Source organism: Bos indicus x Bos taurus, chromosome 11, assembly GCF_003369695.1.
Source record: "Bos indicus x Bos taurus breed Angus x Brahman F1 hybrid chromosome 11, Bos_hybrid_MaternalHap_v2.0, whole genome shotgun sequence".
NCBI lineage: Eukaryota > Metazoa > Chordata > Mammalia > Artiodactyla > Bovidae > Bos > Bos indicus x Bos taurus.
In genome coordinates, this window is record NC_040086.1 from 2,879,944 (window position 1) to 2,906,912 (window position 26,969).

At 50.2% G+C, this 26,969-nt stretch overlaps 1 protein-coding gene across 1 annotated transcript; it reads right to left on the minus strand.

The window, feature by feature from the left end:
• Nucleotides 1-24,298: 24,298 nt before the first annotated feature.
• Nucleotides 24,299-26,433, minus strand: LOC113900938 (cytochrome c oxidase subunit 5B, mitochondrial). The gene is made up of 4 exons (XM_027554622.1): nucleotides 26,252-26,433; nucleotides 25,660-25,733; nucleotides 25,385-25,484; nucleotides 24,299-24,497 (listed from the first exon to the last, which is right to left on the minus strand). The coding sequence occupies exons 1-4, from the start codon at nucleotides 26,352-26,354 to the stop codon at nucleotides 24,385-24,387; spliced, it is 390 nt and encodes a 129-aa protein (XP_027410423.1). The 5' UTR covers nucleotides 26,355-26,433; the 3' UTR covers nucleotides 24,299-24,384.
• Between the last annotated feature and the right edge of the window lie 536 nt (nucleotides 26,434-26,969).

The window sequence follows — 26,969 nt, forward strand, 5'->3', positions numbered from 1 at the left end:
GATCTGGTCCCACGAGTTTGGGCAGACAGTCAGGGAAGAACAGGCCATGTTTTACACCTGTGTATCCTCAAAGGCCCACACTAGACCCTGACACACAATGGCAGAACAAATATTTCTCGAATCAATGAACAGATGTGGGATTACGAGGCAGCTTGAGAACTTATCAAGAGCACACAAGCCTCTGGCTGAAATGGTCCAGGGACTTCCCTGGTGGTCCAGCGGCTAAGACTCCATGCTCCCAATGCAGGGGGGGCCCAGGCTCGATCCCTGGTCAGGGAACTAGATTCCACAGGCCACAGCTGAAGACCCCACGTGCCTGTGTGTGTGCTCAGTTGCACTCAGTTGTGTCCAACTCTTTTGTGACCTCCTCTGTCCATAGAATTTCCCAGGCAAGCAGACTGGAGTGTGTTGCATGACGCAACAAAAATCAAAGATCCCGCAGGTCACAACTAAGACCCAGCACAACCAAATAGATAAATATTGAAAAAGAAAGAAGCTGTCCAAAACAAAGGACAGGTCAGCACTTAAACCCTCTGTCTGGACAGGTGGGTGTGGACTGGGCCCTGAGTGGGTAGACCCTCCCTCCTGAGGGCACCCTCTCCCCCGACCTGTCCCCACTCCCCTTACCTGTGCTCAGGCGTGAGCAGCACTTCATCTTCATTAAGATCCCAGGCTCTGAGGTCAGCATAGTCCAGAAAAAGTAGCTTCTCTTGCTCCTGCTCCCTGCAAGGAGGTGAGAGATGTCAACCAGGGTCAGCCCAGGGCCTGTTCATCCAGCTCCGTCACAGGGCCCCAAGGGCATCCCGGAGCACAGCCAGGCCCAGCACAGGGACCAGGGAGCCCAGGGCCCTATCTCCCTGCACAGAGGCTCTCAAACTCAGATTCCAGCAGTGGGGCTGGGGAAGAGGGTCTGCGTTGCCTGAAAGACGACAATTTACACCACACAACTTCAATGTGAAGAGCTGACTCATTGGAAAAGACCCTGATGCTGGGAAAGATTGAGGGCAAGAGGAGAAGGGGGCAGCAGAGGATGAGATAGTTGGATGGCATCACCAACTCAATGGACATGAGGTTGAGCAAACTCCAGGAGCTGGTGAAGGTCAGGGAAGCCTGGCGTGCTGCAGTTCATGGGGTCACAAAGAGTCAGACACAACTTAGCAACTGAACAGCACCACACTGGGTCCTGGGCCTTGCCTTTCTGCTGCCCCTGGGCCCAGGTGCCCCAAGCAGGAGCAGCCCCTGTGCCCATGGCCGCCCTGGGCCTGCCTCTCTGGCCCCAGGGCTGCTCCTCCCTTCCTGCGCATGCTGCCCCTCAGCCTGTTTCTTCCCGCAGCCCTGAGCGCCTCAACTCCCTTTCCAATCAGCCCCACTGCAGCCCTGTGAGCTGGCCATTACTTTGCAGGAAATCAGCTCCCTCACCTTCGGCCCTGACCACACACAAATTCTGAGGGACACCAGTCCCCGCTTTGACCTTCTTATTCCCTCCGGCTGTTAAAGGAGTCCTGGGAGCCCCACCCCTCCAGCCCTTGCCTCACCCTCTGTGTGCGCACCCTGGCTTTGCCCACAGGTCCTCGGTCTCCAAGGTTTTGTCTCCTGCCCAGCTGCCGTCTTGGACTGGGCTAGCTGGATGACTGCCAGCCGAAGGGGGACAGCCCTTGGTCCTCAGATGCCCAATTCTGAATTCCACTTCCCATCACAGGCCCCAGCCACTCAGGGTGAAAAGGTCCCACGGGAGCCAGCTCATCGCCACTCTCCTCCTCCCTCTCACACCTCCTGCCATTCTCCACAATGCCGCCTGGGCACTCTCTCTTAAACACATGGGAAAACACCACGACCTGCTTGAGGGCCCTCCGTGACTCGACCTTGTGTTCACGAGGCCCCGGTTCACATCCTGGTTGCAGCTCCTGCTCTGGCCTGCCCCCACACTCTGACACAGAGTATTCCAGTCCCAGCACCGTCTGCCCGACATGCCTTTAGCTGTGTGGTCATTCCATTGCCCTCCCAACTGTAATCGTCCATGGTCCAAGGACAAGGACCCCCTGGGGATCCCGTCCTAACCTTCAGGCTGAGTTAGGTGCTCCTTTTCCAGCCCGCTCTGTGTGTGCTCAGTCACTCAGTTGTGTCCCGACTCTTTGAGGTCCCCTCTGTCCATGGGATTCTCCAGGCAAGAATACTGGGGTGGGTTGCCATTGCCTATTCCAGGAGATCTTCCCAACCCAGGGATTGAACCTGTATCTCTTGCGTCTCCTGCACTGACAGGCAGATTCTTTACCACCAGTGCCACCTGGGCTATGAAATACCAGAATCACTGTGTTCAGTTTCCAGGGGAAAATACGATAATGCATGCCACACACGTGTTTAACCCTCTCCGGTAGGGCAAGAATATGGGGCTGGGAAAAACAGAGGCCACTGAGACGTTATTCCGATAAGAACCCGAGCATCTGGCAATAGCAGTGCCTCTCTCCATGTGTAACTTCCACAAAGGGAGCGTGCAGCCACTGAGCGAAAACAACCCGAGAGATGCGAAGAGGACACAGAGAAGCAGCCTGTGGACAACGCGCTCCTGTCAGACGCAGTGCAGGTCCAGGGTGGAGTCCACCTGTGCCCCGGCCACCCCAGTCCCTACGGACAACGGAGGCGTGGGGTTCTAGTATCTTCACTGCAGGTGGGACCTCAGTGCAAGCCAACCACATCATCTGCTTCCCAGGGGAGAAAGAGCACTTGTACTGGTTTCCATTCCCCCACTGTGCCTCCCTAAGGGATTTCCGGTTCTGATCCCCTGTGACTTTCGCTTTAAGAAACCAACTTCAGGCTTCCCTGGCGGCTCAGTGATAAAGAATCCACCTGCCAATGCAGGGCACACGGGTTCGATCCCTGGCCCAGGAAGATCCCACATGTTGCAAGACAACCAAGCCCGTGCCACAACTCCCGAGCCTGTGCTCTAGAGCCTGGGAAGCCGACTTCTGAAGCCTGAGTGCCCTAGAGCCCTTGCTCTGCAGCAGGAGAAGCCACAGCAATGAGGCCGGCTCGCCGAAACTCTCACCTCAACTAGAGAAAGCCCGTGAGCAACAGTGAAGACCCAGCACAGCCAGAGCTAAACAAGTCCTTTTTAAAAGAGGAAAAAAGAAACCAACTTCTACGTGAGACAGGCTCACTGTAATCCCAGAGGGAGGGCAGGTGAGCTAGAGCAAGCGCTACAGGAACACTGCTCAGGGGCTGGCCTGGGCCAGGATGACCGGGAAGGCCAGCTCCTTATGGCTGCCCCGGACCCCCCAGCACTGTCAGAGCCACCATCAGGCTGCACGCCTCCGTGTCAAAGCCATCTGTTTCCTCCACTTCCCTCGAGCCCTTGGATGGGAGCTGAATGAGCGCCATACTGGCAGGAACTGGGCTGAACGGGGCTCAGGTGGAGAGAGAACCAGAGCTAGGTCTCTGTGCGTGCTCCGGTGCGGCGCTCTCTGCCTCGAAGATGCTATGCTGTCCTCTGACCCCCTGCCACTCCGAGTGCTGGTTACGCACCAGGGCATACGGGGCACTCACTTGGGAGGCCCGCTGAGAAGGGAGGGGAGTAGGCTGCTTTATCCGGGGAGGAATTTGCTCTGAGTCTTCGAGTACAAACGAACGCTGTAAAATTACCGCTAACCTCAAAGAAAAGAAGATCGTCCCCGCTCACCTCTTCTCCTGCAGTAAGTAATCCAAGCTGTTGACATAGCACCCTGAGCTCCCAGAGGCGAGCTGGCGAAACCATACAGGAATGGGCGTCAAAGACAAAGACAAAGGGAGAAAAAAGACTGATCAATGTTAAGCCCTCTATTTAGTTTTCTTTTCTGAACAGGCAGTATATTCACTCAATTAAAACAATCGGAAGGCATAACGGCACACAGCCCACGGACTTCGCCTCACCGCCACCCCTGGCCCCCGGGGCCCCTCTGCACAGGTGGCCTCAGGTGTCCACTGCTGGAGACCCTGTTCACATAGAGAAGCAATCAGGAATACATCAGACTCTCTTTCAACACAAATGGTAGTGTAGTGCACCCGCTATTCTGTACTGAGCTCTGATTTTCAATTAACAATATGTAATCAGGGTCATTCCATATCAATACTAAAGACATAATTAAAAAAAAAAACGCCACTTCCATGGTATTCTGAAGTATGATAATGACACAATTTACTAGTTCACTACTGATAGGCATTTTGGTTATTGGCAATCTTGGGCTGTTACAAATAAATAGGTCCTATTCTTAGAATACATTTCCTGGATCTATGGGCGCTCAAATGTTCCCAAAGTCTTCCCAGCAACCATGGTTTATTGCTAGGAATGCAGTTCATCACTCAAGTTTCCACTTCAGAATTCCCAAGTCGCTGGACCACAGTTAGCCTGAGGCTTTGTGCCTGACCTAGCCCAGATCCATGAACTCAACCTGGGCTGCGAAAGCCTTGAGGGGCCCCGCATCACCCCAAGCATTTCTGTTAGGAGTTAGGGGCAGAAATAAAGGGGGAGACAGTCCAGCCTCAGGGGCTCAAGCTCCCAGTCACAAGGGCCCAGGGGCTGGGGAGAGGTCAGAGGGTGTGGAGAAAAACTTATGGTCAAGCGGAGGGGGCCAAAGGAGGGTAGCTGGGGTGTGGCTGAAGAGGAGTGGCTACAAAGGGATGGCCTGTCGATGACTCTGGAGAAGTGGCCAGAGAGGGGTGGCAAGGAGAGGAGGCCCCGACTTACCGCGGTGTGGGCGCCCATCCCAGGAGTCGCAGCCTCTGGGCTGGTCCCTGCCACGTTCCAGAACAGCTCCCCCAGTGAGGGCAGGCCTCCTAGTCGATCCAGGTCCTGGGGCTCCTGCTCTGACACCTCGGGGTGCTGGACAGCCAGCCTCCTCAGGCCCCGAGGCCCTGGGGCTGGGTCCCCCTTCTTGGCCTGCGGGACGCTCAGGTTCAGGAACTCCACAGGCGGCGGGCTCCAGTCATTGGAGACTGTGTTCCCGGTGGCCTTCATCTTGGGCTTTTTTGATGACTTGGAGGCTGGAGCAGAGGCAGGACTGCAGAGGCGCCGGGTGGGGTGCGGGAGCCCCTGGTACAGGGGATGGTCGAAGCAGCTGCCCTTCAGGCTGGGCAGGAGGATGGGCCTGGTGGTGGCAGCCTGGTCATCTGTGGATGGGACACAGAGCTGTGGTGTCCCCAGTGGCCCACCACCATCCCAGCCCCTGGGCCACTCTGACCAAGGAGGGGGCAGCAAGCAAGGGGAGCCTATCGACTGGGTTTTCCACTCCCTCGTGGCCCCAAACCTCAGAAGGGCTCCACCTGCACAGGTGAGAGATACCTACCTTCTCTCCAAGGAAGGTCTAGCACCGCCTTCCTGGGCCTGGCCATCGGCAAGCCGCTGGGAGTTTTCTCCTGGAAGGAACCACCTGTCAGGTGAGGCTAGCCTTCAAAAGGGCCGAGCGCTTGAGAGGAGGGCCCTGGGCCCCTGGGTGCCCGGGAAGGAACTGCCCTCCTCCAGCTCCACGCCAAGGACCCAGCAGATGCTCCATGAACATCAAGTTGCTAAGGTCAAGGAGGCTCCATCTGACCTCTCATTTCAAGGACGCGATGTGCAAGTGTACAGACATCAACATTTACAAAACCTGTATGAAATGAAAACCAGCACAGCCCAGACGAAAGGCCATATTCTAAAATGATATCCTGGGACTTCCCTTAAGTCTTAACCACTTCCCTAGTCCAGTGGTTAAGACTCTGTGCTTCCAATGCAGGGGGTATGGGTTCGATCCCTGGTTGGGGAACTAAGATCCCATATGCCATGCAGCACGGCCAAAAAATAAAAATGAAACGACATCCTGTGCATCTTGCTTGCTTGGTGTCACCCCTGTGAGGTTGTCTGTTAAGAAGGGGCTGGACAGGGCTGTCTGGTCCCTGCCATCTCCCCAGCATCAGCACAGACCTGGCACACGGAAGGCTGGGTGCATCTCTGTTGAATGAATGAATGATTTCAAGAGACCCTGGAGCTCCAATGAGCCTCCTCCTGTGTTAGCAGCTGCCTGTCCTCAGCTAAGGTGGACCCAGCCACATATACAGACATCTCTCATCATAGCAGGCCCAGGCTCAGACAACCTGAAACGCAGATGAAAGGCTAATGTCTGAAAGACTAATGATCAAAGGAAATGACAGTTTACAAAAAAAGCTCAAATACTCAACAAGGGTTCAAACTCAACAATAATAGAAGAAACCCAAATCAATATGACTATGAAGTATTATTCAATAATAAGAAAACAATCAAAAACTTAAAAATTTATAACAACGAATGCTGGCATGGCTATGAAGACGTGCATGACTGTTAGCACTGTCTAACTGGTGTATACTTTCTAGAGAGTAATCGAACAATACAAAAATCACTGCGAGATGTCCAAATCAGGGAGTCAGGAACCCCGGAAATCTGTCCCTCCACAAATGCAATAATTAAGCTGGAAAAACCCGTCAGGACCAACACTTATGGAACTCTGAAACTAATAAAAAACTAACAACAACGAGGGGAGTGTTTAAAGAAGAAGGATCTGCTAGACATCAGTACGCCTGTGATCTGCCTTTTGATCTGACCTTCCCAACACCCCAGCTCCCAGCTCAGGGGCAGCGGTGGGGGTGGCATTAGAGGTGTGGCTTGCTGGTGCCAGCAAGGCAAAACAAACTTTGTTCTTCAAGAACTGTGGTTGTGTGTGTTGATCTGTTTTGCAGCTCCCAGAAGAATCAACTCACGGTCTTGCTTTTGTTTTACACCCACTCCCGTACTGGAACTTTCTTAGGGCTGGAGTGTCCTGGGTGGCATCTATTGAAATCATTTAAAGATAAATCTACCAGTCAGAGCCACCTGGGGCAAGGAATTGACAGGTGGCACAAGCAGCCAGAGAGACCGAGTGGCCCAAAAAGGAAGGGGCTGAGGAAGCAGATGATGGAGGAAAAAAGTAAGTTTTAAAAAGTTCCCATGGGACTTCCTGGGTGGTCCAGTGGTTAAGATGTCTCACTTCCAATGCAGGGGGCATGGGTTCAACCTCCCGTGTTGGAACTAAGATCTCACATGCCAGTGTGGTATGGCCAAAAAAAACAAATGAATAACTAAACTATAAGTTAACAACAAAAAAAAAGAGAGAAAATGAGAAAATTCTGGACCGAAAAATATTCCAAATTTCTAAAATAAATAAATAGTTCCCAATAGTGTCTAGAAAGCCACATGCACGCCCAGGACTAAGGCATGCCGGTGAAAGACCCGACAAACCCATAGCTTTCTCCTCTGTTCACTGTTGTTATTGTTGTTTGGTCAACAACAACACAACAGTTGTGTCTGACTCTTTTGCAGCCCATGCGACTGTAGCCCACCAGGCTCCTCTAACCGTGGGATTTTCTAGGCAAGAATACTGGAGTGGGTTGCCATTTCCTTCCGGAGATCTTCCCGACCCAGGGGTCGAACCTGTGTCTCCTACATTGGCAGGCAGATTCTTTACCACTGAGACTACTCATTAGGCTCCACATAATTAGGGAGTGAAGGTTAAGGCAGAGTTGCCAAAGGCGTGGCTAAGTGTTGAAGGGAGACTCCAACTCAGAACCAATCTGCAGACCCTGGAAGAGTTTCGTCATTGTTTGGGCTCTAGGCATTTCAGGAAATCTATAAAATTGCCAGCTGGCCATAAAGCTAAAGAACAATAACTTTGGGGACTGCATACAACAAAATAATTGTCTTTTGGGCTTCCCTGGTGGCTCAGATGGTAAAGAACCTGCCTGCAATGCAGGAGACCTGGGTTCAATCCCTGGATTGGGAAGATCCCCTAGAGAAGGGAAAGGCTACCCACTCCAGTATTCTTGCCTGGAGAATTCCATGGACTGTATAGTCTATGGGGTCACAAAGAATCGGACATGACTGGGCAACTTTCACTTACAAAAATAGTTTTGAAAAGTCATTACATGAACACCACCACTCACAGCCAGTGGCAACAGTGAACTCTCATTTCCAGAGGTACTACGTTATAACAAGAAAACTGCCCCAAACCAAGCAAATGCTTTGCTGCTCACAAGTCCATGGAGATGATAAGATAAAACATAAAAAGAATCAGAAACTGCTGATACAAAGAGACCAATTCCACGTAAAAAGCTGTGTGCTGAGGGGATGGGGGATGAGGGGGTGGGAGGGGGAGGCTATGTTCTCCCTTTCAAATCGGTTTCTTTTCTGAGCACAAGTGCTTTCTGTGTCTTCCTAACAATGCGGAGCTCACTAAGTTTAGGAGACACAGCACAGCCTTTGTTCCAGTCCAGAGTCGCTGGCTTTTGCCATTCCACTTTCATGATTATGATAAGCAGCTCACTCTGGTCCCTGAGAGCTCAGCAGTTGAGGGCTCTGGATGGGAGGATGATGGGGTTGCCAAGGGGTGGGCCATCCTGATGAGTGAGGAAGCTGCACTTTCATCCCCACACTGAGGCGGGGTGGGGTGGGGTTGGGGTCCGTGCTCTTCCTGCATCACTTGAGTGCACAGTATCTCCATACTCCAGTGCCAAGCCCAGAAGGAAGCTCAGAAAACTAGGCGGACTTCCCTGGTGGTCCTGTGGTTGAGAATCTCCCTTGCAATGCAGGGGATGTGGGTTCGATTCCTGGTCGGGGAGCTAAGATTCCCACATGCCTCGGGGCAACTAAGCCCACATGTTGCAACTAGAGAGCCCACACATCACAGCTAGAGAATGAGCGCCACAACTTCTGAGCCCGCGTGCAACAAGGGAAGCCACGCACCACAAAAAAGACGTAGCACAGCCAAAAGAAAAAAAACTAGGTTGTTGATGCTATCGTACATTTATGTGTCAGCTTGGGTGGCCTTAATGAAATACCATAGGCTGGGGGGTTGCTTCAACCACAGATTTATTTCTCACGGCTCTGGAGGCTGGAAGTGGCAGATCCAGGTGCTGGCAAGGCAGGGTGCATTCTGAGGGCTTTTCTTGTGCTTTGTGGCGGGACTGCCATCTCTCTTGACCTCTCTCTTATGGACTCATGGGACAGGAAGTGAGACGGGGCAGGGAGAGGGAGACAAAGTGAACCTAAGAGTGGGCGCTGGTCTCTTCCTTTGCTAAGGTCACTAATTGCAGCATGGGGTCCCACCCTCATGACCTAATCTAACCTTAATTTCCTCCCAAAGGCCGCATTTCCAAATAATATCACATTGGGGGTAAAGGCTTCAATGCAAGCATTTGGGGGGAGATGGACACAGTTCAGTCCATCGTGATATGCAATATATCAAACATTACTATGCTAGGTACAAATCAAATGCATCAATTTGAATGGACAATACACATGCAGAAAAGGGAACCACAGTGAGAATACAGCTCGATGAACTTCCACCAAGTAAACACACCCAGGTAACCATGTTGTCGTAGCTGTTGTTTAGTTGCTAAGTCATGTCTGACTCTTTCGAGACCCCGTGGACTACAGCCCACCAGGCTCCTTTGTCCATGGGATTTCCCAGGCAAGAATACCAGAGAATTCCTTCTCCAGGGGATCTTACCGACCCAGGGATCAAACCTATGTCTCCTGCATTGGCAGGCAGATTCTTTACCAGTGAGCCACCAGATAAGCCCAGGTAACCATGACGCAAGTCCAAAAAATAGCATATACCAGCACCCCAGAGTCCTCCTCACACTCGCTCCCAGTCAGGACTCCATCCTCTGCTCGAAAGGTAGGCCTAACCCCGCAGATGTGTCTGCCCGTTTTCCGAGTAATGTGTAATGAGTCACACAGTGTGCATTCTTCTGTGTCCGGCTTCTTTTGCTCAGGGCTGTGTTTTCAGGGCTCTGCAGGGTTTCATTGTGTGAATACAGGCTCAACTCTTCTACTCCAGAGGGACACATTCGTTGTTTTCAGGTTTTGACTACTATGAATAATGCTTCTATGAACACTGTTACACTTGCATTCTGGACACACACAGACACATATCCACACACCCAGCCACACGCATTTCTGTGGACAATGCACCTAGGTGTCAAATTGATGGGTCACAGGAATAGTTATGTTCATTTGCGGTAGAAAAGGTCAAAGGATTACAAAGAGGTAGAACGGGTGGGACCTCCCTGACAGTTCAGTGGTTAAGAATCCGCCTGCCAATGCAGGGAATACGTTTGATCCCTAGTCTGGGAAGATTCCGCATGCCTCAGGGCAACTAAGCCCGTGCACTGCAACCACTGAAGCCCACGTGCCTGAAGCCCTTGCTCTGCAACGGGAGGAGCCACCGTAAGGGGACGCCTGTGCACCGCAACTCAAGTAGCCCCTGCTCGTGGCAACTGAAGAAAGCCCGAGCGCAGCAGCGAAGACCCAGCACAGCCAAAAATTAAATAAATAAGACAAAGAATTCCACATGACCCGCATCCAAATCTCTCCAATGTTAATATTTCACTACGTTTGCTTTATCACTACCTCCAACGTGTGTGTGCATGTGTGTGCACATGTATGATCTTGACTGTTGAAGAGTACTGGCTACTTTGTAGATTCTCTACATTTGGGTTTATGTGACGCTTTGTCATGACTGGATTCAGGTTATATGTTTGGGGCAGGAACATACAGATGCAGTGGTATGTCCTTTGCAGAGCCTCATATCAGAATGCACAGATGTCAATTTGTTCCATTAATAATGTTGCTAGTAATAACTTTCATCTCCTGGCGAAGCTGATATCTCCACCAGCATATCACTGTTTTCTTTTTGCTGTAATTAATCAACATCTTATGAGAAGATCCTTTGAGACTATGTAAACACCCTCCTTCTGATCATACTTTCATTTCCTAGTTTCAGCATCAATTGATGATTCTCACCTCAATTTTTACAGTAATGGCTGAAAACCCGTGTTTGTTTTTAATGACTTCAAATTTTGCAAAGATCTTAAAGTAATAACCATTGTGTGTGTATGTGTGCTCAGGCCCTTCAGTCATGTCTGACTCTTTCTGACCCTATGGACTATAGCCTACCAGGATCCTCTGTCCATGGGATTCTCCAGGCAAAAATACTGGAGTGGGTTGCCATGCCCTCCTCCAGGGGATCTCCCCAACTCAGGGATCGAACCCAAGTCTCCTGTGTCTCCTGTATTGCAGGCAGATTCTTTTACCATTTACCACAGTAATAACCAATACTTCTCACAAATCAAATGGGAACTGGAAGATCATTAGACAGTTCAGTCTTTCAGTCATGTCCAGCTCTTTGTGACCCCATGGACTGTAGCACGCCAGGCCTCCCTGTCCATCACCAACTCCAGGAGGTTACTCAAACTCATGTCCATACAGTCGGTGATGCTATCCAACCATCTCATCCTCTGTCGTCCCCTTCTCCTCCTGCCTTCAATCTTTCCCAGCATCAGGGTCTTTTCCAAAGAGTCAGTTCTTCCATCATCAGACGTTTACCATTAAAACATCCTGAGAGTCCCCTTCAAAGATTAAAAATAAACAAACAAAAAACGGCAAGCTGGTGGTGGCACTGGAGATGGCTGCTTCTCAGGCAAAGTATAACCCTCCCTTGAAGGCCTGAAAGGCAGCCAAAGAAGACAAGATCACTTCTCCTCAAAGTCTCCACTTCTGTACAAACCACCTGCAGGCAATCCTGGTGCAAGCTGAGAAAAGACGTTTGGCATGCTCAAAGCATCTCATTCTAGAAGAAGCACACAAGGTCACCCAGGGCAGGGGTGCGGGCAGGATCAAGGTTGGCAGATCTGGAGGGCTCTGGGGTCAGGTCCTCTCTGAAGACAAAGAAGAAGATGAACTTTGGCCCATGTTTCCAGGACAGTCTCACTCCTGTCTGTAGTTCTCCCCAGGCTGGGACCTGCTCATCTGCTCAAACACCAAACCCAACACAGACAACCGGCTGCACCAGCTGGAACCCTGCTCTCCTGCGGCTTAACTAGCCAGGCTCTCTGGGGGCAAAGTCACCGAGCGAACTGACATAGAAGCAGGTTCTGAAATTTATAAGTGGACTTTCATTGTGTTGTTTAGTCTCTAAGTCTTATCCGACACTTTTTGCGACCCCACGGACTGTAGCCCACAAGGCCCCTCTGTCCACGTGGTTCTCCAGGCAAGAATACAGGAGTGGGTTCCCATTTCCTTCCCCAGGGGATCTTGCTGACCCAGGGATCCAAACTGAATCTTCTGTATTGGCAGGCAGGCTTTTTTTTTTTTTTTCTTTTACTGCTGCGTCACCAGGGAAGCCTGTAAGTGGACTAAGAAGTCCCAAAAACTCATTCTGAAAGCTGAGGATTAGAAATAAGAAAGATGAGGGCTGGAGAGAAAGACAGCCTCCAGGTTAGCTCACAAACTCAGCAACCCACAAAGCAGCTGCATGGAGGACTGAGGACCGTGAACGGAGTCTTGACCCAGAACATGATTCCTATGGGATGCAGACTGACCTGGGCACTGGACAACAACTTGCCCCAGCGTGTCCAGTATAGTTCCACTCAGCAAACCCAATTTAGCATGTCTGATGCATCAAGCCTTGTGTTGAGCCCTCGGACACCAAGGAAGGGGAAGAGAAGGTCTCTGCCCTTGAACTTGCAGCAATGGGAGGTGTCTGCCAAGAGACAGACCCAGGGTCACCAAGACTCCAGCAGATGATGGAGCCTGGGCCCCACTGCCCCAACAGGTGTATTCAGATTGGCTGGCTGTGAGCAGGCTCGTGGGCTAGGGCCACCTGCCCAGTGGGCAGCCTAAGCCTGGTTGCCGCAAGACACCTGTCACTCAAAGCTACCGCACTGTCAGTGGCTGTACAACAGTCCAACTTTCCCTATAAAGGAGACACAGCCGCCGGCTGTTTCTTTCCTCTCCAACCCACAAAGGAATACATTTTCATGCTTGTACCTGTTGCTCCTGGCTTTTGCCAACCCCTTCCCTCCAGTTCCTTAAAAACATTAGCATCTTCAATGAAGAAATGAGCCATGCTGCTGCTAAGTCACTTCAGTCGTGTCTGACTCTGTGCGACCCCATAGACGGCAGCCCACTAGGCTCCCCTGTCCCTGGGATTCTCCAGGCAAGAACACTGGAGTGGGTTGCCATTTCCTTCTCCAGTGCATGAAAGTGAAAAGTGAAAGTGAAGTCGCTCAGTCGTGTCTGACTCTTAGCGACCCCATGGACTGAAGCCTACCAGGCTCCTCCATCCATGGGATTTTCCAGGCAAGAGTACTGGAGTGGGCTGCCATTGCCTTCTCCAGAAATGAGCCATGCTACAGTCTAATAAGGGATCATCTTTTCTGCCTGAATCACCAACTCTGAAAACTGCAACTCATCGGAGCTAAGATAATACTGATTTTAAAAGCACTGTGGGGACTTCCCTGGTGGTCTGGTGGTTGAGACAAACCAGGGGGCACTGGTTTGATCCCTGCTCTCCCTGGTCAGAGAACTAAGATCTCACGTGTTGCTTCATGTGCCAAAAAAGCAGAAAAGCCCCGTGACTTTCTGTTCAACAAAGAAACATAAAAAGCTGCTAAGTGAACGACGGCACAAAGGAAGTCACCATCCATCACGGGGCCCAGCTCAACGCCGAGCTGTGAAATGGAAACAAAGACGCATTCCAGAATGGATGAAAACGATAATTACGATTAGTAACAGGCTCCAAGCACTGCGCACGAGGTGTCGAGACAGGACGCAGCGGGAACAAAAGCGATGATGTCAGGGCCCTGCGCCAAACAGGGAGACACACTTACTGTCTCAACTTTACTTCTGCAGTTGTCTCCCTCCCAAGCCCCCACCACCCAACATCCAGGGCCTGTTCCTCCTTGTTCTCACACATATTCTTTCCAGGTTAAGAAAACCATCTTAGGGACTTCCCTGGTAGTCCAGTAGCTAAGACTCCAGGTTCTCAAGGCAGGGGGCTTGGTTCAATCCCTGGTAAGGTAACAAGCTCCCACGGGCCGCAACTAAAGACGTGCATGCCGCCACTAAGACCTGACACGGCCGAATACACCATCTCAGAGCATGGGCCTCTGGTCCAGCCATGCTCCTTCCTTCCCAGTCCAGCCCAGGAACCGGGTTCCATCTTCCAAACACACCCCACTGCAGGGCTGGTGCTTCCCCAAGTCCCTCAAACCCCAGCCCAAAGCTGTTAATGCTCGGCCTCTGTTCCCAGCCTCTCCCACTCTTCAGCATGCTCTCATGTGTGATTTCAGCACATCACCTCACTTTTTTTGTTCTTTTACTTTCCAGGTTACAAGAAAAATAAAACAATCTGTCTTAAAACGTGACTACCAGGCCAAATAATTACAGGTACCAAAGTGTTTTGAGCCTTTGGTATATAAAGAGATCCAAGATTAACTCAGAATATAAGTGTACTTCTTACGAAGATCACTTCTTCAAGATGCCATATTCCTAACACCGTGCTTTGTATCTGTCCTTTTAAACAAATATTTAATAGCTCAGGAATGTTAGTCAGGGCAGAGGCTGCCATCAGCAAGGACTCAGCTCACAATGTGAAAGATGAAGCGAGATGAGTTTTATCCACAAAGAAAAGCCAAAGAGTCTCCAGCATCATAAACCACACATCCATCAAACTGAGAACAGGCTGGGAAGAGAAAGCCTTTCTGGAAAGAAAAACAGCAGTGACCCTTTGTGCCCTGGGGAACATGAAAAACAAGCAAACAACAACAAACCATCAAATCAAAACATAAACTGATTCCAAATCAGTCTGAAGAAATTTCACCCCAACAAAGCAAACCGCGGCTTGGCGACTGCGCCACCGGGGGAGACCAGGGCCTGCCCATCTTGGTCAAGGCAGTCCCAGAACAGATCAGAGTCAAACGCAAACACGTAAACACACCCGTAGAACCAAGGAATCCATTAAAATACAATACAGAAGGAGAGCTGACCAACGCTGGGCTTGGGACCTACCGCAGTTGGGCGGGGGCGGGGGTGGGGGTGGGGCGAGTGGGCGGCGGGGGAGGGGGCTGGGGGGCGGGGGAGGAGTGGGGGGCGAGTGGAGGGAGTCGGGGGACGGGGGGTACTGTTGCTGCCATGCGGCTTGAGGATCCTTAGCCTCAGTTTCCTCACCTGTACAATGGAGCTGACCAGCCTACCCCCTGAGTCACAGGACCAAGGGCCCCACCGGGCGCCCACACCACGGAGGCCTGACAGGGCGGGACTCAGGAGGGCCCGGTTGGTGGCAGGGGACCCGGCCAGCTATTGGGGAAAGGGAGTGGGTAGAGGCCTCTAGGGTGGTGGGAGTGGAGGACGGGGGACCGGCGGGCCGGGTGGGGACAGGCGCGGGTCTCCAGGGCCTCCCCACGCCCAACGCTGACCTGGACACAGCAACAGAACCTCGGTACACGCTGCGTCCGCTATGGCTGCTCTCAGCGCCCCCTCACCCCGCTGCGCAACACGCATGCGCAGCCGCACCACGTGCGCGCCACATGCCCGCCCTCTAGGGTGCGCGCCTGCCCCGGTGGCTCATCGCAACAGTCTGCTTCGCTCCCACTGCTCCTACTCAGACCCCACCCCCTCAGGAAAATCCCGGCGGAAGTCGCCAAATCCTGGGCACGATGGCTTCCGTTTTTCGGTTGAGAACACCGAGGCCCAGGGGAAGAGGGCCACTTGCCAAAGGCACACAAACAGAAGGAGGTGGCTTCAACATTTCATTCCAGAACAGACCTGCCCTTCCCACCTCTTTGGTCCTTTTTGAACTGTGAGACCCTACAGGCCTGTTGTGTTGAGAACACTCCGCTCGTAACCACCAACCACATTATGATTCCTCACACGTATCTGAGTGTGTATGAATACTCATGTGCACTTTGGAGGATGCTGGCCCTCAGATTCACACTCAACAATGGATTGAGCCCCAACCCAGTGCCTGGCACGGAGCTGGGCCATTAACACATTATTCCTCTTTATCCGGAGAAGGCAATGGCACCCCACTCCAGTACTCTTGCCCGGAAAATCCTCTGCCAATTCTGTCATCAGTTAAAACCCCCATCCTGCTCTTCTGGGGGACTGATTTTTAGTTAAGTGAAAGTGAAGTCGCTCAGCCGTGTCCGACTCTTTGCGACCCCATGAACTGTAGCCTACGAGGCTCCTCTGTCCATGGGATTTTCCAGGCAATAGTACTGGAGTGGATTGCCATTTCCTTCTCCAGGGATCTTCCCGACCCAGGGATTGAACCCAGGTCTCCCGCATTGTAGACAGCCGCTTTACCGTCTGAGCCATCAGGGAAGTCCGATTTTTTTTTTTTTTAATTAGGCATCACAAATAACTTATTAAAATGATCCCCTGGCATGGTTTTTAAGACAGGATGGTGGTAGAGCTGCTGCTGGAACTCTGGGGAAGCCCATACTCTGCGGGAGCCCCTATTCTGGGACAAGTGATGGGTGGGGAGGCAGCAGCCCTCCTGTGCTGAGAGGCCCTCCCAGCAACATTGCTTCTTGATTTTCTTTGATCAATACCTCTAGGGGTTTGGGCCCTTTAATTCACCTTACTTCCAGTTGTCAAAAGGGATAATGGGGAGGTTCAAAGGATCCTATCTGAACTTCTTACTGTTCTTTTGAGAATTTCTGCTGTTTTAAATGTTTTAAACATACATAGGTTAGACCCATTTCAATGAACATCATTTCTAAGTTTAAGATAGACAGGCAAAATTGAAAACAACTTACACAGTAATAATGCTTTTCAGTATATAAATGCTTCCTCCAATTTTACCTCTTCACAGCAGGCTGCTGCTGCTGCTGCTAAGTCACTTCAGTCGTATCCGACTCTGTGCGACCCCATAGATGGCAGCCCACCAGGCCCCACCATCCCTGGGATTCTCCAGGCAAGAACACTGGAGTGGGTTGCCATTTCCTTCTCCAACTAGCTGATTTCAAAATTATTAGAGAAAAGATTAAAAATCAAAACCACAAAGAGGAGAAAGACCCAAATGTGGCCAAGGGGACTAATGTGATTATGTGAATGACTATTAAATCTGTCTTTGAGCTTCTTGGAAGCAAGAAGCAAAGTGTGGGGAGATGAAGGGTTACATGCTTCTCTATATAATACAGAGTCTCTGTGGTCAAAGGAAATAAATTTTTTCTCTTTATATTCCATTCCAGGAGTAATTTCTCATGTGGGGTTTTATACAAGGACATTGCATAACAAAATGAATAAAGTTTTCAAAAACCAGGTGCAGCAGAAGACAGATAAATAATTGTCCTGTGTAATGTGTTTGTCCATTCAGCAATCATTCAATAAACACTGAGCACCTACCATGCCTTGGCTGCTGAGATGCAAAACACATGCAAAAAGATAATTATCCTGCAGTGTAATCAACTGTAATGGAGGTATCCTTGATGCTTTGGGAGTACCCAAGTGGGATGATACCCTGCAAATATGCAAAGACATGAAGGCTAATGTTGCATCTGAGTACTGAATTGTCACCTCTCAGCAGGGCAGGACAGGACTCAAAGGTGACAGCCAGCTTGACAGGAACCTGGAGGGCCAGCAGGATTCGATTCAGTACCGAAGGAACAGAGGCCAAACAGAGATGGCAGGAGCTGGGAACAGGGTAGTTACAGGAGTACACACGGGAGTCGGTGGGTAGGCTCCAGCAGGGGCCATCCTGGGGCTACTGCTGAGGAAGAGCCACAGCCTGATGGGGGAGGGGGCAGAGGGAGAGACGCGAGGGGAACTCCAGTGAGTCAGCCCAGAGGACAGATCCCACTACCTGGATGAATGGACTCAAAACGAGTTCAGTTGGCAACCAGGTGAATTTTAAGGATCCACAGAGTGTCCAGGGGGTGAAGTCTAATACAAAGTTATTCCTGTAGGTGAACAGTAGAATATCAAAACAAAAACTGGTGAGGGTGGCGCTGTGCAAGAATCTGCTGATGGACCCAGAGCATTTGGGAACTAAGATACTCCCCGCTGGGACAGAACTGAGATCGGAGGATGAGGACCGAATAAAGGGTGTATACTATGGGCTATCCTTGGTATGTCACTTTTCCACTTTTTTTTTATTCTTTAGACCTGTATGTGTTTGTTATTGGCTGTATGGCACGTAGGATCCTAGCTCCCGGACAAGGGACTGAACTGGAATCCCCTGCATTAGAAGCATGGAGTCCTAGCCACTGGGCAGCCAGGGACTTCCCTTTCGACCTGTATTTAGAAGATGATTTGGGCTCAGGCTCTCTGATGTCATTCTGGGAGGAGAAAATTTTTTGAAGCTTCTTCACTGAATCTTCTGCTTACTCTGAGGGTTAGTCATTCAGTCGTGTCTGACTCTTTGTGACCCCATGGACTTTAGCCTCCCAGGCTCCTCTGTCTGTGGGATTCCAGGCAAGAATACTGGAGTGGGTTGCCATTCCCTTCTCCAGGGGATCTTCCTGACCCAGGGATTGAACCCAGGTCTCCAGCATTGCAGGAAGATTCTTTACTGTATAAGCTGCCAGGGAAGCCCTACTCTGAGCTGAACAAATGTCCGGCTCAGATGAGTTCTCCCAATTACCCTGAGGATTCATGAACTTATTTGTTGACTGTATTCACATACAGGTGTGCCTATGTATGATGAAGTATTCCCATTGATTTACAGAAACAGAGTAATTGTCTTTCATGGCGACAACTGGAATTTGTTGAATACTTACTACATGCTGGAATCTGGCACTTGGACAAAGAGAGGAATAAGTTGGATGTGGTCCAGGGGGCTTACCCTGGAGGAGTTCATACTCCTGGGATGAACTCCTGGGTTCAGTTTAATTTTCTTTAAAGTGGGCCTAGCACAGGGACTTCCCTGGCAGTCAGGTAGTTAAGACTTCGCCTTCCAGTGCAAGGGGTACAGGTTTGATCCCTGGTCTTGGAGCTAAGATTGCACATGCCTCACAGCCAAAAAACCAAAACATAAAACAGAAGCAATATTGTAACAAATTCAATGAAGACTTTAAAAATGGTCCACATCAAAACAGGAATCTTAAAAAAATGGACACAGCACCTACCTCTGGAGCTGTTTTCCGGACAAAGTGCTCAGAACCATGCCTAACACAGTGTAAGTGCTGGCATTAAAAAAAAAAAGTCTATTCAGAACCACCCTATGAGCCAGAAATTCCACTCCTGGGCATATATCAGAAAAAAGCACACTAATTCAAAAAGATACACCCCAGTGTTCATAACAGTATAATTATTTACAATTGCCAAAATATGGAAGCAGCCTAAGTGTCCGTCAACAAATGAATGTGAAGTTGGAGGTAGATGCCCACTCCTCCCAGGGTGAGCAGTGGGAGTTCATTCCCTGTGGACAGAAACTCCAAATATCAACAGGACAATCCAGAGAGGAGGCTGAGCCCTGCCTAGATAAGAAAGAAGAGATCACATATTTGTCTAAGTCAAGAACTTCCTGACTAGAAAGCTTCTTGGAGGTCAAAGGGAAGTGATGCCAAACAACCCACAGGCCCCTTTGCTGGACTCTATCTTGGCTGAGAGTTGCATGCACACACGTGGAAGGATCCTGTGCTGTGCCTAGCTGCTCAGTCGTGTCCTACTCTTTGTGACCCCATGGACTGTTGCCGGCTCCTAGAGGATCCTGAGATATACCAAATACAGACTCAGAACCAGGCAAATCAAAATGATTGGCCCAAGGAAACCTGGAAGAAATGCCCCATAAAAGCTATTTAAACTGCTGCAAGAGAGCGACTCTCTGAGGCTGGCCCTGTATCTATCCACGTGTACTGTACTCTTTTTCCTCCTAGTAAACACTGTTTGTTTCACTACTTTCCATCTTTGTGGGAATTCTTTTCTGCAAAGCTGAAGGGCCGGGGCCTTGTCACTGACTACTGGTCTAGTAGCTAGTGGTCAGGATTAGATCCCAAACTAGTGGCTAGGATTTGGTGCTCTCACTGTCATGGCCCCACCTCAATCTCTGGCCAGGAACTGAACCTCACTTCAAGGCCCTGCAGGCTGAGGCCACCCGAGATCATATTGATTAAGAAAATGAGGTCCATTGTAATAGCTATAAATACCCACAATGGAATATGACTCAGCCATAAAAAAAGAATGAAAATTTGCCATTTAAAGCAACAAGGATGGACTTGGAGGGCATTATGCTAAGTGAAATAAGTCAGAAAGAGAAAGACAAATACTGTATGATACCACTTATATGTTGGAATCTAAAAAATACAACAAACTAGTGAATATAACAAAAAAGAAGCAGACACAGATATACAGAACAAACTAGTGTTTGTTTGCGGGGAGAGGGAGGGGCAAGATGGGGGAGGAGATTATACATAGTAACAGATAAGGATATATTATACAACACAGGGAATATAGTCAGTATTTTATAATAACTGTAAATGGTTATAACATGTAACATATACATGTTATATATATATATAACATATAACCATTTACATGTAAATAACATGTAAATGGTGCATGTACACTAAATAGTTTCAATCATGTCCGATTCTTTATGACCCTATGGTCTGTAGCCCACCAGGCTCCTCTGTCCATGGGATTCTTCTGGAGTGGGTTGCCATGCCCTCCTCCAGGGGATCTTCCCGACCAGGGATCAAACCAGCATCTCTATATGTCTCCTGCATTGGTAGGCGGGTTCTTTACCACTGGCGCCACCCAGGAAGCCCAAGTAAATGCAATATAACCTTTAAATATTGTCAATCACTATATTGTATACATCTATAGGAGAAGGCAATGGCACCCCACTCCAGTACTCTTGCCTGGAAAATCCCGTGGATGGAGGAGCCTGGAGGGCTGCAGTCCATAGTGTCGCTGAGGGTCAGACACAACTGAGCGACTTCACTTTCACTTTTCATTTTCATGCATTGGAGAAGGAAATGGCAACCCAGTCCAGTGTTCTTGCCTGGAGAATCCCAGGGACAGGGGAGCCTGGTGGGCTGCCAACTATGGGGTCGCACAGAGTCGGACATGACTGAAGTGACTTAGCAGCAGCAGCAGCATAGTTTGTATAATATTCTACAGCAACTATATTTCAATAAAATTTTCATCATTAATCAGTATTTTAAATCAGTATTCATAGTTGTTTATATTTACCTAAAGGAACTCTGGAAGGATACACAGGAAACCAACACAAGCAGTTGCCTCTGGGTACGTGTTGGGGGAGTGGGGAGTGAAATGTGGCTTCTGCCTTGAATCCATCTCAAGAAAGTAGAAGAGAGGGGGTTGTTCTTCACTTGGGCCAAGTTCACACAAGCTTGAAGGAATGGGGTCATAAAGGACTTAATGTGCATTTCTATCACCAGAAAGAGCAGCTCTGACTGGACCACAGAGGCCCTGACCTCTTACAGAAGCAGAGGTAGCGCTAGTTTTTAATTATCACAGGAGTGGTGGAGACGGTTGCTGTTGAGGGCTCGCCCCATCCTGCACCAGAGACAGCTCAGAGCCCTGGAGCCCTCAGGGGGCCTGAGGGCCACGCGACAAAGTGGCTGAGCCTCTGGTAGGCTGTGGGGGCCAGGGCCCTTCTGGAGGAAAAGCCAGGTCTGACAAACGTTTTTGTGTAGATGCTGCAAACCCAAAATGGGTTGCCTCGAACCGCTGTCAGCATGAAACCTGGGTGGGACTGCCGCTCAGAGGGATCTGAGGAGGCTTCTTATTTAGTGTGTGTGTATGTGTCTGTGTGTGTAAGAGACAAAAGCAGGAGGCATAGGACAGCTCGCACAGGAGAAAAGTGAATTACTGCCCTTCCTTTTCCCAGGACCCTTCTCTCACCCACTGATTCCCCTGCCGCTCCATGGAGCTCTGTTTATTCTTTCAGGGAGGAACCTGACCCCAGCAGGAAGTCCTAGTATTCCTCTCTTCCTCTCTACCCATCTCTTCCTTTCCTCTCCTTCCCCCTCCATCTCCCACCCTCCTGCTGGGCCTGCCCACAGGATCTGCCAGTGTGTAGAAGGTGCTCAGGGTTTAGGGAGCCGCAGAGTCGGACACAACTAAAGCGGCTTAGCAGCAGCAGCAGCAACAGCATGGGATGGTGAGGACCAGGGCGGGCCTCGGTGGGATGTTCTGACCAGCTGGGCTGGGTGGTACTGGCACCTGTGAGGCTGTAGCAGCAGGGGGCGCTGTGCCCCTGACCAGAACCAGGCAGAAGGGGTGGGGTGGAGGAGCTTTCTTGCCCAATCTCTCCCCTTCCATCCTCCTCCCTGCCCCGCTGGCAACCAGAGGGTAAGAAAGAGAGTCCCTTGATGCAAGCCATGAAGGTCAGCTCCCCAGGCAGAGAGAGGGGTGGAGGGTGGATCTGGAGGATCACGTAGAGAGCGACCAGCCTGCTTCTCCGGCTGGGACAGCCCAGTCAGATGGTTCCACCAGTCACTGACATCCTCAGTCCCTTTCTCCCTTGCCCAACATTAAATTTGCCCAACCATTTGCCTTCTGTTTTCCTGCTTCCAAGGTGGCTGGAGAATGTCATACACTTGGACAGGCTTGTGGCAGTTGCCCTTGGCTGAGCCGCTGGTGTTGGAAGCTTGGCAGTTCTCTCGCTCATTGCCCTGAAGCCCCAGCCCTGCCTACTTGTATTTCACTCAGCTTCCCTTCCCTCCTCTTTGACCCTCCCTTCTCCCCTTCCCTCTGGTCTTGGAGAAACTGGGTCTCTACTCTCCAGGGCTCTTCCTCCCCTCTGCATTGGGCACCCTCGGCTGGCCCTCAAGGATGCTGAGACAGCAGTCTTTTTCTCACACGGTGCCTCTGTGCACTCAATCTGTCTGCTCGGGCAAGCTGCCTCTTCCCCTTGTCTGCATCATCAGCAACCACTTGCATGTGTTCTCACCCAACCGGCCTTCTGACTGCACCGTGCCCTGAAACTGTCACCCTGTAGGCCTCCTATATGCCAAGCCCCAGCCTCTCTTTACAATCTTGTTTTGATAAGACACCTTGTTGTTAACCCTTCTCCTTGCCTCCCCAAATTAAGCTTCCTCGACCTTGCCTTTCAGCCTCTTGGCTTTTCTCCCTCTGCTGGAGGTTGGATCTCAGCTCCATTTCCATCACTCAAGTCCCACTGGAGCCTTCTGCTTCCAGCCAACTCTCCCCAGCTAACCTGTCCATCCCAATATGCACCTCATGATTCTTTAGGGCCTGCAAAATCAAGTTATCCAGACTCACCTTTCTCCTCCAAGTGTCCCCTTCCTCTCCTTGTCTTCTCTGCTAACATACCTTCAGGGACTCCCCTTCTCCCAGATAAATGAAGGCCAAATACCCTTGCAAGTCTTTGGCATTCCAACCACAACTTATTCTTTGCTGTTTTTCCAAAGGCCTCTCTGCTTTTTCCCTTTGGAGATTTTAAGACCAGTCCTGACACCTGCCTCCTGGGGTGGGAAGTTAATCGTTCTCCCCATCATGTATTCTCACAGCACTTTAGACAAATTCTAAGGAGCTGGGTTTGGATCCGGTGTTTTTATTAGCTCTGTGACTGTGGCCAAATAGCTTAACCTCTCTGAACCTCTGTAAGGTGATAATCTGAGTCCAGAAATAACCCTATACGTTAGTGGTCAATATTCAACAGGGCACAAAGACAACGGGAAAAATAGTTTTCAACAAATAGGAAATGTCCAGAATAGGCAAATTCGTAGACAGAAAGTAGATTAGTGGTTGTCAGGAGCAGGTGGGAAAGAGAAGAGGGGGTGAATGCTAATGGGTACTGGCTTTTGAGAATGTTCTGGAATTAGTGATAATGATTGCAAAACTTTGTGCATTTACTAGAAACCACTGAATTGTACACTTCGAGAATGAATTTTACAGTATATAAATTATATCTGAATTTTTAGAAATTAAGTACACAAAGAAAGAGAAAGGTCCATTTCACAGGGTAGTTGTGACAGTCAACTGATGCCAAGTATGGGAGTGCCTGTGCTGCCTTTAATGCTGAAAGGGTGGCTGTGTATTCACCTTTCTCTCTCACTAGAGCGTCAGCTAGGCTTCTCAGGTGGCTCAGTGGTAAAGAATCTGCCTGCAATGCAGGAGACCCGGGTTCGATCCCTGGGTCAGGAAGATCCCCTGGAGAAGGAAATGGCAACCCATTCCAGTCTTCTTGCCTGGAGAATTCCATGGATGGAGGAGCCTGATAGGTTACAGGCCATGGGGTCACAAAGAAGATACAATTTAGCTCCTAAACCACCACCCACCCTCAGAGAACATGATCCCAGTGACAAAGCTAGAAGATGAAGCCAACATTACAAGTCCAGTCAGCCTGTTTTCCCCATACCGACTGTCATCCCTGCATTAGGGATCGACAATCTCAGTGTACAAAAGCAAGGGGATAGGAAGCTAATATCAACAGATAGCTATTTCTGACATAAAAATTATCCACACTTCCCCCAAAAACACAGGAAAAAAATAAGACCAGCCAACTATGGGAGGAGAAGCCAATGTAATGGCTAGTCTTTACTGGAAAGAAGAAATTCCACATCATATTCTGAGTGCATTAGTGCAGTGGCTCAGTGGGCCAGCTGGTGTGGCACCAGCTTGTAATGGGTTCCACAGCTGGGGCATCGCTGGGCCTCGCCTTTGTGCAGCCAGAACCAGATGACAGTACTGTTGTCTTCTTCACCTGAAAGAAAAAAGGTAGCTGAAAGCCATGCAGCCTAGAAGAAGGACTTTCACCGTTAACCTACTGCCCTCAGACACCTCTGAGATGCAAATAGTTATGGTTGACACCTTAAGGTCAGTTCAAGCTGATTCCATTTTTCAGATGAAGGAATTGAGGCCAAGTTTACCTCTGAGTAAACTGACCTCTGACCAGTTCCTTATTAGGTCCTCACAGTTTCCTGCCTGTGTAGAACCCCAAAGCCGGGTCCGTTTTGGCATGTACAGCTAGTGCCTGACGTGGTGTCTGGCAAAGAGAAAGTACGGTATTTTCTAGATGAATATTTCGGCACGCCACCTCTCCACTGAGGCAGTATTATTCATGTTCCAGGCCTCTTTACAGTGAGGGTGACCTACTTTGGCAAAAGGGCCTGAGGGTCAAAACCTTTAAAACATTTATCCGTATCTTTACACATATACACTCATGGACAACAGATGTGAAAAAACTAGTAGACATCTTCCATACTAAACAGATATTAAATTAAACAAATGGGTGAGACTTCCTGGTGGTCTAGTGGCTAAGACTCCATGCTCCCAATGCAGGGGGCCTGGGTTCCATCCTTGGTCAGGAAACTGGATCCTGTATGCTGCAACTGAAAGATCTCACATCGGTAACAAAGATCCCGAGGGTCACAACTAAGACCTGGCAGAGCCAAATAAGTAAATATTAAAAATAAGTAAATACATAAACAGAGACTTCCCAGGTGGTTCAGTGGTTAAGATTCTGTGCTTTCAATGCAGGGGCCGTGGGTTCCATCCCTGGTTGGGGAACTATGATCCCACATTCTAAACAGCCAAAAAATAAATCAGCAAACAAACAAAAGGGTAAGAAAATAGTAGAGAAGCACTTACAGATGCAGCCCACTATCCGCTTGTTGGTGATGGAGGGGACTAAATTAGGGTCCTCCTTGGTACCTGAGGTTGCCTTTGGGGCAAGTATATTGTATGGGTCCTGAAAAAAACAAAATAAAGGGTCTATTATGCCAAATGATTCCTACCCTCTAGGGACTACCAATACTGTTCCCAAAAGCCAGGTTTCCTGGAGGGAAGGCTCCCCAGAGAGAAGGCTGCTCTGATCCCATCCAAGGCAATGAACTCTCCCAGAAGGCATGGAACATTCTTCTCACCTGTCCCTTGCGAGCAGCCAGCATGACCTCCCTCTCTAGCCCAGTCGCCTGCTCTTCATCAGTAGGAACACCACCTAAAGGAAAATAAAATAATGATGTCGGCGGAAATGATAAAGAGGGAAAACGCACATAAGTCAATTTTTGCTCAGTCTTAGCGGGCCCAGAGGCTCCCACAGTCCACCCATACCCACTGTCCCTTAAGAACCAGTCACGTTACCCAAAAGTGGAACACGGGGTGATCTTATCTTCCTTCAACCACGGAGGCCGATTTTTCTGCCTTTTTTTTTTTTTTTCTAAAAGCAGGTTAATCAGCATCCAACTGGAGACGGGCGCAGGTCTGAAGGGCGGCTTGGCCCCTTCACGCCCCGGTTGCAAACCCTGCCCACCAAGGTCACCCGGCAACTCCGTTTAGGAATTTTTCTCAACCCGGTCACTTTGGTGGTCAGCAGCAGCTGCGGTCGAGAATAACAGGGAGAGGTCCGCAGAGCCTCAGGGCTTTGGGGCCGAGGAGATGAAAGGCCTCCCCCACCCCGGCCTTTGCTGACCTAACACCAACCGCGGGAGGGCAACGGCGCACGTTGCCGGCGAGTACCTCCAGACGCCATAGAGCGCACCACGGAGACTCCATTTGGACCCCGGGCCCTCAGGGCCTGGGAGGCCAAAGCTCCAACTCCACGGAGTAACCTTGACGCCATCACGGCCGCTACAAACACCAGCACTTCCGGGAGCAGGCTCCTGAAACAGAAGGGATTTCCGGGGGAGGGCTTTTTCCCCCTTCCGCTTCCTTCCGGCCCAGACTCCGCCTTATTCACGTGATCTTTCAGGGGCGGGACATCAGGAAAGGCTGCGCCTGTGCACCTCTGCCTCATTGCCCACTCCGTGCAGCCGGCTAGGGGCGGGGCTAGTAACGGTTTCAGTTGTGGGCATCTGGACACCTGCCGTTTGCTAACGCTGAGGTTGGGTGGAACTTGTTTTGCGCCTGTGAGACTCAGTGTCGTCGTCCAAATGGGGCAACCCCACTGTAGTTCATATGCTTTTTGGCTGACAATTGTGCTCGGGCGACGTGGAGGCTGCTGATGGAAGACATGAAGCCAGTGCCCGTCAGGATACTTGCCACACATCAAGTGGTCCCCATTTAGCAGTAGCGTCCCAAAGGCCACAGTATTAATTGTGATGGAGACAAATTGTGAGGCTGGGTCTCCTGGCAGTGTGACAGCCACTGTGAACGTGGGGCCCGACTTATAAGAACTTGGACAGAATCTGCCGGCAGACCTAGCATCATTTTCCTGTAGCTGTGGCTTTGAGGTGGT

Bases quoted from the DNA above. Each gene is read 5' to 3' on its own strand.
- LOC113900938 (XM_027554622.1), bottom strand. From the start codon at position 26,354: ATGGCGTCAAGGTTACTCCGTGGAGTTGGAGCTTTGGCCTCCCAGGCC. The intron at 25,734-26,251 runs GTACTCGCCGGC...ATTTTCCTTTAG, and splicing joins GCGCTCTATGGCGTCTGGAG to GTGGTGTTCCTACTGATGAA. The intron at 24,498-25,384 runs GTAAGTGCTTCT...TTTTTCTTTCAG, and splicing joins GCGGATAGTGGGCTGCATCT to GTGAAGAAGACAACAGTACT.